Source organism: Canis lupus, chromosome 38 (assembly GCF_003254725.2).
Source record: "Canis lupus dingo isolate Sandy chromosome 38, ASM325472v2, whole genome shotgun sequence".
NCBI classification, from domain to species: Eukaryota; Metazoa; Chordata; class Mammalia; order Carnivora; family Canidae; genus Canis; species Canis lupus.
Window position 1 is genome coordinate 3,423,495 of NC_064280.1, and position 20,586 is coordinate 3,444,080.

The window sequence follows — 20,586 nt, forward strand, 5'->3', positions numbered from 1 at the left end:
CTTCAAATATACAACTGTGTCCTCATCAAGACAGTGCCATATTTGAAAGTCACTCAGGGTGAGATTTAAAAGCAGAGGTCAAAAAACCAGAGAAGCAGGATAAATCTCTCAGAGCATTCTGGGATGGAGGAAGAAGACAGCAATCAGGTTCTTGATAAAAAGCCCAGAAGGTCTCTATTTGAAACTTTTGAAACCAGAAGTAGACTGACTCAAAATAGAAGTGCAACCCAGTCCCATCTGAGTTCACTTCTTTTTTTTTTTTTTTTTTCTGAGTTCACTTCTTGATTAGATCAAGAAAAGCAAGCACTAGTCAATGGGAGGTAAATAATATAAACACTATCATTACATTTCATATGAAATATATGGCTTTGGATAAAAAAATTAAACACATAAAGAAGCAAAAAAAGTGATCAAAAATGAAACAAAAAAAAAAAATGAAACAAATATAAATGGCTCATAGAAGCAGACACTCAGATCCAGATGTTGGAGTTAGAGTCAAGGTCTTTAAAACAGCTGTTTTTAATAGATAAAATGAGTAAAAAGACAAAGATATCCTAAAGAAATAATCATGTGTTATACTAAAATTACAAAATAAATATCTTAAATAAGGATGCATTGGATGGTCTTAAGAGCCAAACAAACATAGCAGAATAGAAACATAATAAATCTGAAGAAGACTGATATAGAAATATCCAAAATGAATGCAGAAAGATAAATGTAGAAAATACCAACAGCAAATAAAAAAGACTACAGGAAATGTGTGGAGCAGAGTCAAGTGATATTGTATGTTTAATTAAAGTTCCAAAACTAACAAAAAGAAAAGACAGAAGTATTTGAAGAAAGAATTGCTCAAAGGTTTCCAAAATTGATGAAAAAAATATCAATTCTCCATTCAAAAGCTCAAAAAACAAAAACACCAAGAGTAAATACAAAGAAAAACTAGACTGAGGCTTTGCTGAAAACCAAAAAGGCAAAATCTTAAAAACAGAGAAAAGAACATATTTCTTTTAGGAGAACAATAAAAATAACACCTATGTCTGTAACAGTAACAACTGAGGGATGAAGACAATGTGCTGGCATCTTTTTTTTTTTTTTTTAAGATTTTATGTGTTTATTCATGAGACACACACAGAGAGAGAGAGGCAGAGACACAGGCAGAGGGAGAAGCAGGCTCCATGCAGGGAGCCCGAGGTGGGACTCGATTCCAGGTCCCCAGGATCACACCCTGGGCTGAAGGCAGTGCTAGACCACTGAGTGTGCTGGCATTTCTAAAGTGCTGAAAATAAATGGTGACAACTCTGAACCCAGGGAAAACATAAGAATAGAAAAACATTTTCAAACAAACCAAAAGCCGAGAGAATTCCATAACAGCAGACTGATCCTACAGAAGCCCCACTAAAGCTCTTGAGGCTGAAGGAAAATGATCCCATATATAAACAAAAAGGATAATGTTAAATGAGCAGAACTGAAGAAAATAAATTTACAGGTTAATTAAAAGACTACTGAAAAATAATAAATAATGTGTTGTGTGTATATTAGCAGAATTTTAAAAAGACCATTGACTTAAAATCAATAACAATGTCTTATTATTATTATTTTTTAAAGATTTTATTTATTTATTCATAACAGAGAGAGAGAGAGAGGCAGAGACACAGGCAGAGGGAGAAGCAGGCTCTGTGCAGGGAGCCTGACATGGGACTCGGGTCAGGGTCTCCAGGATCTCACCCCAGGCTGAAGGGGGCGCTAAACTGCTGAGCCACCCCGGCTGCCCAATAACAATGTCTTAAAGTGCTTGCAAAAAATTCAGGAATAAGTAAAATAAAATAAATAATAATAAAATAATAATAATAAAAATGTCAAGTGATAACAAATGAAATTAAACTGTTTTAATGTTTACATAGCCTAGAATGTAGTGAAAGTATTGATTAAGGGTAGACTATAATAATTTGGGTATGCTTATTATAAAACCTTAATATTAGGAGATAAATAACCTATACAAATGATATAGTGAGGTAGTAAAGAATATTTGATTGATATATATATTTTTAAAGATTTTATTTTATTTAATCATGAGAGACAGAATGAGAGAGAGAGAGAGAGAGGCACAGGCACAGGCAGAGGGAGAAGCAGGCTCCATGCAGGGAGCCTGATGTAGGACTTGATCCCAGGACTTCAGGATCATGACATGAGCCAAAGGCAGACTCTCAACCACTCAGCCACCCAGGTGCAAGAAAGGAGGAATAGAAGAAAAGATGACGCAAAAAATAAATAGCAATATGTTAGACTTGAGCTTTTTTTTGTTGGTGGTTCTGAATACTTTAATGCCACATAACAAGATACTATTACAGAAACCGACAGTGCTTCAGTAATGGGAACATTATAAGACCCACAGAGAGATGGAAAAAAGAAATGCTTTGGAGCCAGGCAAGTGCCTATTTACCTCCCATCTCTACCACATACTAGTTGTACAACCTTGGGCAAGTCACACAGCATCAGTCTATTTCCTTGCCTATAAAATGGGACATTAACTTTAATCCTCAAAGTTTTCAAGGATTAGTTAATGTAGAAAACTGGCTCATTGGGGCACCTTACTGGCTCAGTTGGTGGAGTATGTGACTCTGAATCTCAGGGTTATAAGTTTGAGCCCCACACTAGATGTAGAGATTACTTAAAAATAAAACCTCAAATTAAAAAAAAAAAAAAAGAAAGAAAGAAAATGGGGCACCCGGATGGCTCAGTCGGTTAAGCGTCCAACTATTGGTAATCAGTAATTACAATTTACATTTATGTAAATAGATTCACCACATCAATTAAAATATCAACACAGACTGGAGAAAAACAGAAAATAAAACTGGTGTATGCTGATTACTTTTGATAAAATGGGACTGGGGCACCTGGGTCCCTCAGTCCATTAAGCATCTAACTCTTGGGATTCAGGATCTGATCTCATGGCTCGTGGGACGTAGCCCGTGTTGGGCTCTCTGCTCAACAGGAGTCTGCTTGGATATTCTCTCCTTCTGCCCCTTCCCCTGCTTATGCTCTCTCTCTCTCTTTCTCTCTCTCTCTCTCAAATAAAGAAATAAATCTTTTTTTTAAAAAAATGGGACAGATAAGTTGAAAGTAAATGATAAAAGCTAATACACTATGAAAATATTAGTCAAGGGCAGCCCCGGTGGCTCAGCGGTTTAGCGCCGCCTGCAGCCCAGGGAGTGATCCTGGAGGCCCGGGATCGAGTCCCACCTCAGGCTCCCTGCATGGAGCCTGCTTCTCCCTCTGCCTGTGTCTCTGCCTCTCACCCTCTTTATGTCTCTTATGCATAAATAAATAAATAAAAAGATAGGGCTTCTATATTAATATCAGGCAAAGAATAATTTAAGGCAGAAAATATTGCTAGATAAATGAGGGCCATGTCACAATAGTAAAAGAACTACTTGAACAGAAAGATGTAATAATTCTAAGTGTGTATGAACGTTTAGAATGATTGCTGGAGTGGTCTCATACCAAGTCACAGGAGATAATTATAAACACCTCTTCTCAACACAGTATTTAGTGATGTCACATTGGTAACTTGAAATTGAAAATGAGTATTTAATTTACAACATGGGTATTAGCAAATTCTACAAGTCAAGACTCTCTCTTTTCCTTTTTTTTTTTTTTGAATAGTTGATTGTTATACATTTACCAACATTCTATGTACATAAACCTAATAATATGTCTTCAAGATATAACAGAAGTATGGGGATCCCTGGGTAGCTCAGCGGTTTAGCACCTGCCTTCTGTCTACGGCGTGGTCCTGGGGTCCCGGGATCGAGTCCCACGTCGGGCTCCCTGCATGGGGCCTGCTTCTCCCTCTGCCTGTGTCTCTGCCTCAATCTCTCCCTCTCTGTGTCTCTCATGAATGAATGAATGAACAAATAAATATTTTATTCATTTATTCTTGCGAGACACAGTGAGAGAGGCAGAGATGTAGGCAGAGGGAGAAGCAGGCTCCATGCAGGGAACCTGACGTGGGGCTGGATCCCGGGACTCCAGGATCACACCCTGAGCCAGAGGCAGATGCTCAACCGCTGAGCCACCCAGGTACCCCAATAAATGTGGGACCCAGGAAATTTAACGGAATCCCCTACCTCTGGACAAGCAGAGCAGGACTGACTCTATTTTGGGCTGCACCTGCCGTGTGCTGAGCTGCTTATTACTTAGGGCACCGCCCGCCCTAATCAAAGGCCAGGCCACACCCTAATCGGAAATCCGGCTCAGCGGACCAGCCTGACTGTGCAACTTTCTGCCTATCCCATGGGCCACTGGCCCCTATAAAGCTGCTAAGCCTCTTAGTCTCGGGGTCCACGTCCCTGCTCCGCTGCGTCGGGTGCACTTGGTCCCAGGCTCGAGCTTGTAAATCAACCCTCGTGTGTTTGCATCGGTGTCGGCTCCTTGGTGGTTTCTCGGGTTTGCGATCTTGGGCACAACAATAAATCTTTTTAAAATATATCTTTTAAATATTTTATTTATTTATTAGAGACAGAGAGAGAGAGAGAGGCAGAGACACAGGCAGAGGGAGAAGCAGGTTCCATGCACCGGGAGCCCGACGTGGGACTCGATCCCGGGCCTCTAGGATCACGCCCTGGGCTGCAGGCGGCTCTAAACCGCTGCGCTACCGGGGCTGCCCGCATTTAGAGTGATTTCAGCTATATAAAATTCAAGAACAATCATATATATTAGAGATGTGTACAGAGGCTGTGAAGCTATTAAAAAAGAGCAAAAATGTAATTCCTAGAACCATGAAGATAACATTTTCTTCCAGAGGAAAGGCAGGGGTATTGACATAATAGAAACCCACTGGGATTTTCTGGGATGCTGGGAACATTTTACTTGTTGACATGAGTGACTTCTATCTTTAATACTGTATATTCATACTTTATTCACTCTTACATATTCTATTTCACTATAAACGTAATAAAGTAACAGAATCTGCTCATACAGTATGATTCTTATTCTGTAAAAAATTAACTAAACGACATATAAAGAGATCACAGGATGTTAATATGAAGCTTTTGCCTACTGATTATAGCTGCTAATATTTTTAATACTTCCTGCTGCTTTATTTAGCTATAACTACCCTTGATATTAAAATGACTACAGGAGGAGGTAAGATGGCAGGGTAACAGGAAGACCCTAGGCTTGCCTCATTCCTTAAACACAGCTAGACACATGTCAAATCATTCTGAACACCCACAAAATTGATCTGAGGACTGATAGAACAAACTGCGCAACTAGAGAAGAGAAGGAGTCAAATCGTGAAGGGCAGAAGGTACAGGAATGTGATTTGGGGGAGAAAGAGATCACAGGGGCTGTAGAGGGGAGCCGTGGTCATGGAGAGAGGCTAGAGAAAGAGACAGGAAATGAGAGAGAGAGGGGGGAGCAGAGGGGGTCACAGAGGGAAAACACTTCCCCAAAGACATTGACTGGGAAAATGAGAGGGGCTGATTTTTGCAAGTTTTTACAAGTTGGGCTCAAAGACTAGAGTTTTTCAAGTCTGTGCCAATGTCAGTGAGGAGCCTTCAGGGCACTGTGGTGTTCCTGTGGAGGAGGGGGGGGCAGAAGATGCAATCTGAAGATTCTCTGGGACTCCCTGGGAGAGACAAATCCCTCTTCTTGGAGTACATCTGGGAGAGGTGGCACTGCCTCTCCAGGGGGAAAAAGCGCTGGTAGGCGCCATTTCCAGAGACACCTGCTGAGGGCAGTTAACCCAAACACAGGCTCTTTAAATGCACTTTACCCCAAACTCCATGCCCCTGCACTTTGGCACAACTGCCTATCTGGGACAAACCCACATCATCCCAGCGTGGTGAGACCCTCCCCCAGCGGGCTGGCACGGGTTCTGCACCATGCCAGGTCCCTAAAGTTTTGAGTTCTAAAACTCAGCTGGCCTGCCTGGGATAGAACACAGGTGCACTGCCCTGCTGGGCAGGCAGATGGCCCAGGCATAGTCAAGGTGAAGGCAGGGATCTGAGGGACACTTGGAATGCATGAGGGGAGCTTTTTCCCTCTTTTGCAAGGGCTTGCCAGACAGCAGTGGGCACGAACTCCCCTTTCCAAGGACATGGAAGAAGAAATGAAGAAGAGCACTACATGGTAATAAAGGGGTCTATCCAACAAGAAAATCTAATAATAGTAAATATTTATGTCCCCCACTTGGGGGCACCCAAATACATAAAACAATGAATAACAAACATACAGGAGCTCATTGATAATAATACAGTAATAGTGGGGGACTTTAATACTCCAGTTACACCAATGGACAGATCACCTAAGCAAAAAACCAACAAGGAAACAATGGCTTTGAATGACACACTGGAGTAGATGGACTTCACAGATATATTCAGAACATTTCATCCTAAAGCAGCAGAATATACATTCTTTTTGAACGCACATGGAATGTTCTCCAGAATAGATCACATACTTGGTCACAAATCAGGCCTCAGTCAGTACAAAAAGATTGAGATCATATCATGCATATTTTCTGAACACAACGCTATGAAACTTGAAGTCACTCATAAGAAAAAAATTGGAAAGACCATAAATGCATGGAGGTTAAAGAATCCTACTAAAGAATGAATGTGTCAACCAGAAAAGACATAAAAAAATACATGGAAACAAATGATAATGAAAACATGACTGTCCACAACTTTTGGGATGCAGCAAAAGTGACTCCTAAGAGGAAAGTATATAGCAAATAAGGACTATTTTAAGAAGCAAGAATAATCTCAAATATGCAACCCAACCCTCACCTAAAGGAGCTAGGAAAAGAACAGCAAATGACTAAAGCCGAAAGCCTTTGGAAGAAGGGAAATAATAAAGATTAGAATAGAAATAAATGATATAGAAACAACAACAAAACCCAACAAAACAAGAACAGATAATGTAATCAGGATCTGGTTCTTTGAAATATTTAATAAAACTGATAAATCTCTAGCCAGACTTATCAAAAAGAATAGAGAAAAGATCCAAATAAATAAAATCACAAATGAAAGAGATCACAACCAACATCGTAGAAACACAAACAATTTTAAGAGAGTATTATGAAAAATTATATGCCAACAAATTGGGCATTCTGGAAGAAATGGATATATTCCTAGAAATATATAAACTACCAAAACTGAAATGGGAAGAAATAGAAAACTTGGACAGACTGATAACCAGCCAAGAAATCAGTAATCAAAAATCTCCCAACAAACAAAAGTCCAGAGCCAAATGGCATCCCAGGGGAATTCTATATGTAAATGATGAATCACTGAATTTTACTCTTGAAAATAATATTACACTATATGTTAATTAACTATAACTTAAATAAAAACTTTAAAAATGATTCCATTAGCAGATCAACGCATTACTTTTAAAAATGGCAAATTTAAAGATACTTATCACCATACATATTTATTAGCATTACTTTCATTACCAAACTTCTTTCTTTACTTGGTTTTATGACAATGGTTTAACATTTCGTTCTAGAATTTCTTTTTAAAAGGCAAAAAGAGGAATGCCTGAGTGGCTCAGTGGTTGAGCATCTGCCTTCGGCTCAGGGCATGACCCTGGAGTCCCAGGATCGAGTCCCACATTAGGGTCCCTGCATGGAGGCTGCTTCTCCCTCTGCCTGTGTCTCTGCCTCTTTCTCTCTCTCTGTCTCTCATGAATAAATAAATAAAATCTTTAAAAAGTAATAAAAAATAAATAAAAGGCAAAAAGAGTAAATAACCAACTGAGCTGAATCCCATCAGGGAACATATCCATTAGGAAAACATCTTACAATTCATAGAAGCTCCATGTAAAGCTATATTTTTGTGTGGTAAATAATGGGATTTAATATATAGTAACTTTTCTTTGAAGTTTTAGTTGAAGCAAGTTTTTAGCACATTTGTGAGGGAATTTTTTTTTAAGATTTTTATTTATTTATTCATGAGAGACACACAGAAAGAGAGAGGCAGAGACACAGGCAGAGGGAGAGAAGCAGGCTCCATGCAGGAAGCCTGATGTGGGACTAGATCCCAGGTCTCCAGGATCACTCTCTGGGCTGAAGGCGGCGCTAACCACTGAGCCACCCAGGGATCCCCGGTGAGGGAACTTTTAATAAATGATTCCACAGTATAGTTTTGATTTTTTAGAATTTAAGTAAACATACTTTTTATCCACTAGATGGTGCTAATGCCCTATCATTAAACAACACAAACCCCATCTCCTGGCATTTCCCACCCCAACAAAAAAAGCCAGATTTTTTTGTAGTTATTAGTTTTTAAATTTAATGTTCATGTTTTCATGTGAAAATTTTATGCTTAATTACAGGCTAATATGTGTGTTTTTCAGCTTAGAAATTCAGATCCAGTGCTCGCTTTGGCAGCACATATACTAAAGAAATTCAGATCCACTTCTTGGCATTCAGATTTCTGGAAAAATAGTTAAATTTCAAATGTAAACGCCATATTGTGAGTACAGAACTATTTTTCACTAGTGTATTAACATTTTGGTAGAATTAGGTCCTATCCGGGAACCCTGGGTGGCACAGCGGTTTAGCGCCTGCCTTTGGCCCAGGGCGCCATCCTGGAGACCCAGGATCGAATCCCACATCGGGCTCCTGGTGCATGGAGCCTGCTTCTCCCTCTGCCTGTGTCTCTGCCTCTCTCTCTCTCTCTCTCTCTGTGTGACTATCATAAATAAATAAAAAAATTTAAAAAAAAAAAGAATTAGGTCCTATCCTGTTAAGTTAATGCAAGAGAAGAGTAACAAAGGATTTTTTAAATCAATTAATCCATTCAATTTAAATAATGATTAATTTTTTTAAAATGTATTTGAGAGAGAGATTGAGAGAGAATGTACGCAGCTGGGGAGGAGCAGAGGAAGACTCTGTGCTGAGCGCAGAACCCCACACGGTCTTCATCTCAGGACCCTGAGATCATGACCTGATCTGAAACCAAGAGCAAGGCGCTTAACTGGCTCTGCTACCCAAGTGCCCCTAAATTATTTTTTTTTAAGGTAACAAATCTACCAAAAGAGTAATCCATCCACAAAACATTAATCAATACACGCACATTCAGCCCATTGGCTAGCCTGAGGCAAATGCATTTCCTTTTGGTTTTAATTCAAGATAATACATTTATACCTCTAATTGTTGATTTTTTCAAATTTAATTACTGTTAACAACCAGGTATAAAAGACAGGGATATATCTCTTTGATATCATCTTCCTACCACCCTCTCATAATATTTACTGTGTATGCATATTTACTCCATGTATGCATATATCCATACACGTGTATGTATATTAGCTCTATCAGTGAGAGTAAGAGAGAATAAGAATTCTCATATTGATTACCCTTTTTACTTTAAGTCATTCTTAAAATTCTGGTGCTTTTTTCCATAAACAAATAGCATCTCTTGACTGTACAAAAACAGTATCACCACTCCCTACCCCATTTATCCATCTTTCTACCACCATTTCCAAAATCTCAGTTCTGATTATTATCATTTGCCACCTCGACTGTGAAGCAGCCTGCTAACTAGTCTCCATACCTCCATCCTCCCATTCTCCACAGGACTCCACAGGAATTTTGGCAAAATTGGTCCTGCCACTCCTGTGCTTAAAATTCTTCAGTGACTTTCCCTTTACCTTAAGACACTACAAACTCCTTACCTCGCCCTTGGAACCCCTTCTCCGGCTCTTGCCATTCTCTCTGATAGCATCTTGTCACCTCTACTGTGTACTCATTGCACCAAAGCTACCCTAGTTTGTTTATATTTTGTCAAGCATCTCAAATGTATTTTTTTTCCCTTTAGATCTCTTGGTTTATTTCTCTCCTAGAACACTTGCGGCAGAGACTTTTGGTGGTTGCTTTTGTCCCATCTTTCAGGCTTTCCTCAAATATTATTTCCTCAAAGTGACCCACTTAAGACCAGCCCAGCTAAAGGCTCTGCACCCCACTACTCCATCTCTCTGGTTTTTCTTCAGCCTCTACTTTACTTCCTTCACAACATAGTTCACAATTCACAATTATTTTTATGTTGACAAGGATTTCATCTATCCTGCCATCAAAATGTAAGCTCCCATTCTGTTTTACAGAACGGAGCAATTTTCATTAGTACTCAGATCCTCTTACCTCACATTCACCTCCTCTCTACTTTTGTTCTAATCTTCAACACACTGAGCATTATCAATTCACCTCATTCTCAAAACATTTAAATGATACACGATCTTGTGTTCTAACAGGAATTAAGTGTATCTTAACAATGTGACTTTTATCTGTCTGAATTCACAAAAACCTGTTCAAGCTCAGTTAAACCACATTCTTAAAAAAGATTTTTAATTAGACAAAAAGACATTTCAGCCCAGGTAATCAAACTGTTGGCATGTGTGTAGAGCAACCACATTTGTTTGAATTAAACTGGCAGTTTTTGAAGAAACAGGGCAAGGGGTTTAGTAAACAGGTAACGTAAATGTATTTCAAAAGTATACAAACATTTTAAGACTTAGGTTATGATTTTCTTTTAATAGCATCTCTCTTCTCAATTTCTTTTTTTTTCTTTTTTAAAGATTTTATTTATTTATTTATTCATGACAGACACAGAGAGGCAGAGACACAGGCAGAGGGAGAAGCAGGCTCCATGCAGGGAGCCTGATGCGGGACTCCATCCCGGGACTCCAGGATCATGCCCTGGGCTGAAGGTGGCGCTAAACCGCTGAGCCACCCAGGGATCCCCTTTTTTTGATTTTTTAAATGAAATTCTACCTGGGTATTCTCTTGGTCTGATATTGTGATTTAAAATTATTCTGTCCATAAATAAGAGTGTGAATGGATTTGGCTATTGAATAAGAATGGAATTCATGGGATCCCTGGGTGGCGCAGCGGTTTAGCGCCTGCCTTTGGCCCGGGGCGCGATCCTGGAGACCCGGGGTCGAATCCCACATCGGGCTCCCGGTGCATGGAGCCTGCTTCTCCCTCTGCCTATGTCTCTGCCTCTAGCTCTCTCTCTCTCCCTCTCTGTAACTATCATAAATAAATAAAAATTTAAAAAAAAAAAAAAAGAATGGAATTCATTTTGCTTTTATTTGGGAGGCATAGTTACAAAATTTTGGTTAAAGGTAAAAATAAATATCCTTGATAATTTAATAATCATCTACTTAATTTTTGCAATTTTGAATTTTAAAGGGTATTATTAACATGCAACACAGAGCTAATTACTTGTTTTCAAGGTCAATATATCTATAAACTGTTATTTGAAAAGTATTCTTAATCAAATGAAATAAATCATGATAAAATTATATACTTGAGAAAACCTTAATCAAATGTGTACCAGATTGTTTTGGTAGACTAAGTTTGATCTCTTTATACAATTACTCTATTTTTCTAAAATTATTTTGGGAAAAAAAGAACAAGTGATATTACTTTTAGGTAGCCTAATTCTAAATTTAGTAAATATTAGAATATATTTTAAAGCAAAACTACAAATCAATTTAGAAAAAATAAATGGACAAAATGGAAATAGCAAAAGTGGATATTTTATGTTAAATTTCTTTTCTAGGGATCCCTGGGTGGCGCAGCGGTTTGGCGCCTGTCTTTGGCCCAGGGCGCGATCCTGAAGACCCGGAATCGAGTCCCACGTGGGGCTCCCGGTGCATGGAGCCTGCTTCTCCCTCTGCCCGTGTCTCTGCCTCTCTCTCTCTCTCTCTCTCTCTCGCTCTCTGTGTGGGACTATCATAAATAAATAAATTTCTTTTCTATCTTCTTACTGATATATATGCATACTAGCTATATGTGCATGACCCAGTTTTCAAAACAAGACAAATTCAGAGTATTTTACAAATAATATGAGAATAATTAAAGACATTTGGCAAATAATAAATATATATACACCCCTATAAAGAAAATATCAGTTGCAATTAAGTTTTAATTTTATTTTTTATTTTAATTTTTAAAAAGATTTTATTCATTTATTTATTTTGGGAAAGAGAGCAAGCGCTTGCATGCACAAGCTCAGGTGTGCACACGGGAGCAGGGGGAGGGGCGGAGGGAGGGGACAATCTCAAGTCAACTGTGCTGAATGGAGCCTTATGCAGGGCTTGGTCCCATGACCCCAAGAAAATGACCTGAGCCAAAATCCTGAAGTGGTCACTCAACGGACTGAGCCACCCAGGTGCCCCAAAGTGAAGTTTTTAAAAAATAACTCTAGGAAGAACAGATAGAGATTATATTGCATTATTAAAGCATTTAAAGACAAAATTATATTTTTAAAATTTGAAAGTATGATTATAAAATATTTTCTTGAAATTTTACCAGTGTAAAGACCATGAAGATAATTCCGGGATTATGAAAAGCAAATAAGCAAATGGGAGACCAGGTAATAGCTATAAGACATCAGCTATGATCATGCCATAGTTAGGTTGAAAACAAGTTACTATGAGGATACTGTTTGAATATTTCACTGAAATCGAGTTTCTTGAAATGGATAGTGTTTGAATGGCTAATACCTAATGCCAAATATTATTATTGTTCAGGTGAAAATGGTAGCTTAAAATAAATTGTTAGTATATATTGGCTGGTTGCTATAAAAAGGAGCTTAGTTAGAGGGTGACATTAATTGAGTGCCTTTAAAAACTCTAGCAGGGGCACCTGGGTGGCTCAGTGGTTGAGCATCTGCCTTCCGCTCAGGTTGTGATCCTGGGGTCCTGGGATCAGTCCCACATGGGGCTCCCTGCATGGAGCCTGCTTCTCCCTCTGCCTGTGTCTCTGCCTCTCTCTCTCTCTCTCTCATGAATAAATAAATAAAATCTTTAAAAAAACCAAAACTCTGTAGCAGGAATGATTTAGCATCTAAATAATTATCATGACAATCTTGAGGATAAATATTAAAAAAGAAAAAGAAAAACAACACACACTATACCCAATTTCAGCTGTAGTACTTGTGGAAATGCAATTGATGGAAGATTTAGAAATGTGGGAGTTGTTTCCAACTCTCCATTTTTACAGATCTGTTAGTCTTTTGTATACCAATTGATGCTTCCTCAGTCTTAAAATCTCCTCCTCCCTGTCATCCTTATTAGGTTAACTCCTATTCCTACCCAAAATGTCATCCAGACCCTGACCTATTTCTTTCTCTTTATTCCACCTCTTACAAATCAACTCCTCAACCCTATCCCACTCCATCCTCTGATTTCTATTTGGGTATCTTGCCTCCTCTAAATAATCCTATAGTCTCTTTTTTGCTTATCTCCATCACAATACTTTGTATGAGAAAATACAACATGTTGGTAAAATACAGCACTCATTCCTTTTGTTTTCCCTGCTAAATGGCCTTTTGGAAAATGTTAGTCATAGGGCCTGGGCACGTAATGGTACCTCAAAAAATGATCATTGCATGAACAAAGAAATGAACGGATGAATAGGGAACTCTCTGGGAGTTTTTCCATTATATCTGCGGATTATAGGCAATCTCTGAAAAGAGTGTAGTGGATGGTAGCAAATATAAAAGATAAGACATGGGAACAAATGTTTAGTAATCTTTTTTTTTTAATAATTAATTTTTTTTCAGATGTTGGCCTTAAGGGATACTGCATATTTTCTTTTAAAAAAATATTTTTATTTATTTATTCATAGAGACACAGAGAAAGAGAGAGAGAGAGAGGCAGAGGGAGAAGCAGGCCCCATGCAGGGAGCCCGATGCAGGACTCGATCCCGAGTCTCCAAGATCACACCTCGGGCTGCAGGCGGCGCTAAACCGCTGCACCACCGGGGCTGCCCTGTTTAGTAATCTTTTGAAGTCAGGAATCATTTTATTTAGTTCAAAAAAAAAAAACCTTTTGGGAGCCTATGAAAAAGTGAACGTCTCAATAACCACTTTTCTGTCTACTACACTTTTGGTCAACAAAGTTCGAGAAACTTGGTGCTCCCAGTTAAAATGCCAAAACAAATAAAAGTGCTATCATATCTTTTATCCCATTCCTTCTGTTATTTTAATTTTTTTTTCTGTTCTATTACTTTAATTTCTCTGAGCCATTTTTATAAATGTTTCCTCATAATTTTAAGCTGAAATGTAACACTTTTTTCTCCCCAGTTATTTCACGTCCTTTTTATGTATCATATTCTGAAACTATTTAAAGTTGTTAAGAAATGGATAAGGTGCACATCGGTTCTGTGAGCACAGGATAGATTGGTTGGCAAGAGTCTCACAGGCGTGGGCAGGTGGGGGATGGCGTTTCGGGTGAAAAGAGGGAGGCATAGTTGGGAAGAAGGAAAAGTGCAAAGGCTGTAGAACAAGTAGGGATTGAGCAAAGACAGGTGGATGGATATAGACTTTGGCTGAAGCCCTAGCCATCAAAGGCCAAAAATGAAGAATCTACTAACTTGTCATTTAGAACTTACTTCCAGCTAAGAATAATTTCAGCAATACTTAATAATTCAGTTCTGGTTTAACACTATATGCAGGCAAAAAAAGTAGCACATGTATTCTCCGGATATGACTACACTTAGAATAAGCAAGGCCTGCTTTGGCATACCTCTCCTCTGACATTCCGGGGCATCTGCTCTGACCCTTCTCTTGGCACTCACCGGTGCACTTCCCCATCGGATCTTCCCCTCCGCAGAAAAACCTCACTTTCCAGATTTGCTTAGTCTCCTTCTTCACCCTTATCATTCATTTCTACCTTTCCTCACTAAAATTGCTACAGAGAAGTTATTGATATATAATAATTCACAGTAAATTACAGTGACTAATAGTAGATTTAACTGTTCTAAAGTATTTATTCAGAGTATTTGTCATTCCACATAAATTTCAGGTTTGTTGAATATGGTGATATCAGCATGTAAGACATTTTTGAAGAAGACAGGAAATTGAAGGCAATTGGGTCATTGCACAACCTTAAATCACAGTACATGGGTAAACACCCCACAGCTATCTCTGAAAATGTGGGGTTTTGGTGAAGGGAGAAGGAGAAATCTTATTTATCATGTTGGAATTAAAACACAGAATTTAGGATTAAAAATCACTACCTCAAGTTTTCTGGATTAGATAACTATGTGTTACATTCATATATACCCTTATGAGTGTTTATAATTAAGTTGTAATTAATTCTTATGATTTATAATATCAATTATTGGGGATCCCTGGGTGGCGCAGCGGTTTGGCGCCTGCCTTTGGCCCAGGGCGCGATCCTGGAGACCCGGGATCGAATCCCACGTCAGGTTCCCGGTGCATGGAGCCTGCTTCTCCCTCTGCCTATGTCTCTGCCTTTCTCTCTCTCTCTATGACTCATAAATAAATAAAAAAATTAAAAAAAAATCATTTATAATATCAATTATTTTTTCCATTTTAGGGCTAACTCAAATTTGAAACCATCTTGTGTTTGAAATATATTAAAAAAATTTTTTTCCTACCCTTTCTGATAGAAGAGAATCTCTCCAGCTTTGATCTATAATATATTTTAAGTCCTGAAAGAACTTTTTTGCCCTTTAAACCTCCAGAATTAGATAACACATATATCTCTCCAGACAAAACAGCCAGTGTGTATTTGGACATGTTTCAGTAGGTTTTAATTTATTCACATTTATCAGCCAGGAATTTCTGGACTGTGGCTAATTTCAAAGAGTATGTGGTACGTTTGAGGGACTGTTATTCTAAACTTTGTCCTGTAAATCTGACTAGATTCTTAGCAGCCTGTGGTGACTCCTGCAACCACGCTGTTTTACAAGGAAGCAACTAAAGTTTCTATACAAATGGCAGTAGGTAGGCAGAGAGCCCATTGCATTACAAAGGTACTAGTCGGTCTCCAAGAAACTTGGGCTAATAAATTCTTCCTATCAGCTATGATTCCTCTTTAGTAGTGAGTACTATTTTTTGATGAATGTTTACTTTAAACAGGACAGAGGCGATTTATGAAATGCTAACAGGTCAAGCGTGGGTGAATAAAACAGATTGTGATAGCATTCAAATCAGTATTCAATCAGCAGAAACTGGTATCACATTTAAACACATTTTGATGAAATATAAAATACAGATGAGATGAGTCAGCTGGAATCAATTACGTAAGTAAGAAGTTTAAATTGCTATTATTTAATTTTTATTACACACTTTGTAGCATCCAATTTTAATATTTCAAATCCCACTTTGTAATCACTTAAACAGTTTAATTAAACTTGGCCTCAATTCTTGAGTTTTGAACATGAACTAGAAATAAATCTTCCTTTCATGATAAATGATATCTACATAAAGCCTCAGCAAAGCACATGTAAATATTGAGACACTGAAAGTATTCCTTTTAAAGAAAAGACAAAAAAACACTTATGTAAAGAGAAAAGATATTTGCTACGACTGGTAACATTAACAGGATTCTGGAACTCTTTGCCAATACAATAATATTTTACTTTTGAATATTAACTGTAGTATTTTTGTGTGCAGGGAAATGATTAAATACCTAGTTTAAAAGGTGGCTGGATATAAAGTTTCCAAGCTAAAAATCAAGTGTACTAGAATGTAAAACTGAAAGAAAGCTCTGTTATAGAAAAAAATTAAACACATTTGAATAAACCTTACAAAAATGACTAAAAGATATAATTAAAAAGATAAGTACTTTTATTTTCTACACAAGTACTTTCATTTTCTACATTGGAAGATGCTCAAGGACAGATTTTTAAATTGTTTGCTAATATTTCTCAATGCTTAGAGGTTGACATGAAGTAAGCATTCAATCCAAACTTGTTGACTTAGTGAAAAGTTTTAGAAGTTTATGAATGATAGGTAACTGATTTGGCTTTAAAATGTCAGTGAAATATTATCATATAATTAGTTACCTATCGTGAATTAGAAACCAAATTTCCTCCAAAGAAACTTTTTGATCTATTGAGAAGTAGTGTTAGGATTAAATTTAATTATGTCTAGGGATTGTCTTATTGATGATACCAGAAAAAAAACTTCTACATTCATATTCATACTCCTAAGACTCTCTTCTAGAATATATCTCAAATACAACCACAGGAAAAAAACCCATTTTGAATAACTTACATGTTACAAACATTCCATGTTCAATTTTTTCAGATATATGTGGTATTTTCATTCTAATGATACAAGTAATGTTTGCTTATCTACAAGACTTTTAAGGCCGTGGCAATATCAGTTGTAAATGATAGACAGATTTTTCTTTAGAGAGAGTTGACATCTATATCTGAAATAAATCCAATCATTGGATGATTTGAAGGCTTCTATTGTCTAATTTCTGTTCTAGTTCTATGTACGTTCCTATGCTTCTTAATACTTTTACACAAAGCATTTTGGTGAAAATTCTAAACAACAAAAACAAAATTATGATGATTTCAAGGAAAATTACTATGATATATTAGTTTTCAAAATATTTATTAAAACATCTTTTGAATTTTTACATTAAATAAAACCACGATAAATAATCACATCATTTAAATATGCTACTTACATTTTTTCAAACTTAACAATGTCATAAGCTACTGGCACACTAAGCTACAGAACAGTAATGAAATCACATTTTCTAGACCAAATTTCTATTACCGCTGTGAAGAGCATATTAGCAAATGTTTATAATATAGAAAAAGTCTTCCTTTTTTTACTCTTACCTTCTGCAACACAAACAGTCCACAATATAAGCCAAATGATCTCCCCTGGAAATCTCATTTTGAGGATCTTTTAGGAGTACATTTAATAGCTGACACCATTCACACTATGTCAACTTCTCTTTCTCTAAAAAAATGTGGGTAGTGCAGGAAAGCATTTGCTCAAAAGAAGTTGAAACGCAACTCGGGGAATTAAAGGGACTGCTAGATGCTCCGCCCATCAGAAACTTTTGCAAGATAAAAGAAAAAAATCAACCACAAGCCTCAGCAATGCTAGTGTTTGAAACTGATTGTCCCTGCATTCCCACTGAATGTTAATGCTGTGACCTGCTTTTGATTTGTTTTTATAAACTCATGCATGTTCTCCGCTGGAACACATTCAGATTCTTGGAATGTGCAAAGATACATCTGGTGATATCCTTTGGATTTCATAAACCCTCAGGAGATCAAATAATAGAAGCTTTTTAAAAAAAATCATGTACAGAACTTGGAGTTAGGCAATGCTTTCACAAATAAGACCCAGACAAGACCCAGACAATGTGAGTAAACTTTTGCCAAGAGTATGGTGCTGGCATGCTTTTCCTGAAACCCAGAAATTATTCTATTAAGAACTTGTTAAATACGTGTGTGAAAACAGGATCCCTTTCATTGGTCATACATATGTCTAATAATTCAAAAACTAAGAAATGTGAATGTAGAATTTTTAAACTTTATATTGAAATATAATATGCATAAAGAGAATATAAACAAATGGTTTGATGAATGTTGAGAAGGTGGAGACATGTATGCAATCAGCACCAAGCTCAGGAAACTGAGCAGCACTAGCTCTCAGAGAAGCCCCGGTTGTCTCCTTGGGTCACAGCCCCTCTCACACTTGCCCTTATCACATGCAGAGTGACCACTATCCTGATCTCAACGAACACGGTATCAGTTTGTCTGTTTTGTACTTTACCTAAATTGAAATATATTTATTTTTTAGTGTTTAGAGCCTTTCACTAAATACTGTTTGTTGTTCAACCACACTGTTGGGTTTAATTACAGATTACTAATTCTTCTTGCTGTGTAATACTCAATTATTTGAATATACCACATTTTATTTGTGTGACTGTTAGTGGGCATCTGAGTAGCTTCTAGTTTGGAGCTAATAGAAATAGGGCTGCTATCAGAAAGGGAGACAGAACATGAAGACTCCTAACTCTGGGAAACGAACTAGGGGTGGTGGAAGGGGAGGAGGGTGGGGGGTGGGAGTGACTGGGTGGCGGGCACTGAGGGAGGCACTTGACCGGATGAGCACTGGGTGTTATTCTGTATGTCGGCAAATTGAACATCAATAAAAAATAAATTTATTATTAAAAAAAAGAAATAGGGCTGCTATTATGAGGTTTTTGGTAAAGACATGTCCTTATTTCTGATGAGTACATTCCTAGGAGTGGAATGGTAGGACATAGAAGTATAAATTGCTCCAAATCCTCAACACACTTGATGCTTTCAATCTGTGTAATTTTAGCCATTATGGTAAACAAAGAGCATTAAGTCTCTTGTTTTTTTTCTTTTCCCTTAAGGTTTTATTTATTTATTTGACAGAGAGAGAGAAAGAGCATAAGCAGATGGAGCAACAGAGGAAGAGGGAGAAGCAGGCTCTCCACTGAGCAGGGGCTCGATCTCAGGACCTGAGAAAAAGGCAGATACTTATCTAACTGAAGGTGCCCCTCTCTATGGTGTTAATATGCATTTTCCTTTTGACAAATGAAGTTGAACAACTTTCAAGTAGTGATTGGTCATTTAGGTATCCTCTTTGGTGAATTGTTCATTCAAGTCTTTTGCATATATATACATATATTTTTTCTTTTTTTTTTTTTTAAGATTTTATTTATTTATTTATTCATGAGACAGAAACACGGGGAGAGGCAGAAGCAGGCTCCATGCAGGAAGCCCGATGTGGGACTTGATCTCGGGTCTCCAGGATCATGCCCTGAGCTGAAGGCGGCACTAAACCACTGAGCCACTAGGCCTGCCCCATATATTTTTTCTATTGAATTATCTATCTTCTACTTATCTCATTGTAGGAATTTTTTTATATTCTTCAGACATTCTTGGACATATTTATTTTTTTAAAGGATTTTATTTTTTTAAAAAGACTTTATTTATTTATTCATGAGAGACACACACACAGAGAGAGAGGCAGAGACACAGGCAGAGGAAGAAGCAGACTCCATTCAGGGAACCCAATGTAGTACTTGATCCTGGGACTCCAGGATCACACCCTGGGCCAAAGGCAGGCACTCAACCACTGAGCCACCTAGGGATCTCCTATTTTTTTATTTTAGAGAGAGATAGAGAGTTCAAGGGTAGGTTGGGGCAGAGTGAGATAGGGAGAGAATCCTAAGCCGACTACACGTTGAGCATGGAGCTGGAAATGGTGCTCGATTCCAGGACCCTGGGAGATCACAACCTGAGCTGAAATGAAGGGTTGGAAGCTTAACCTACTGAGCCACCCAAGTGCCCCACTTGGACATATTTATTATAAATATCTTCTCCCAGTCCATGGATTGTCATTTTGCTCATTGTTTTTAATGGGCAGAATTTCTTCATTTTAAATTGAGCAATTAAATGTTTTGTTTACATAATTATGCTTGACTCTCATTTTTTTCAAACATACTCTTGAAGAGTCCAAAAAAGGTAGCCTGCTGTTGAAGCTGGACACTTTTTCAGAGGGTTCAAATCACAAATTCATGCTGAATTCGCTGGCATGTTTAAACAGAAAAGAATTCTGGATCACTAAGTCCCCTTGCATGTTTATTGCTCTAGCTACAGCAGAACCCATCCTTGTAAATGTCACAGATATGACAATTGCAATGGAAAAAAAGAAAATGTCTGGAGCTTAAGAAGAAAAGACATTTTTAAAATTTTTTTTTTTCATTTTTAAAATTTTTAAATAGAAAAATTATAAATTTTTTCTACTTAGGTTA

General features: G+C 37.7%; 1 protein-coding gene across 1 annotated transcript in view; it reads right to left on the reverse strand.

Annotated features, from left to right (window-relative positions):
• The window catches only part of CFH (complement factor H), a 77,006-nt gene extending 59,185 nt beyond the window's left edge, over window positions 1-17,821 (reverse strand). The window contains exon 1 of the mRNA XM_025421050.3: window positions 17,621-17,821. Coding sequence (XP_025276835.1) covers window positions 17,621-17,678 — 58 coding nt within the window. The 5' untranslated portion in view covers window positions 17,679-17,821. The remainder of the gene's footprint in view (window positions 1-17,620) is intronic.
• Between the last annotated feature and the right edge of the window lie 2,765 nt (window positions 17,822-20,586).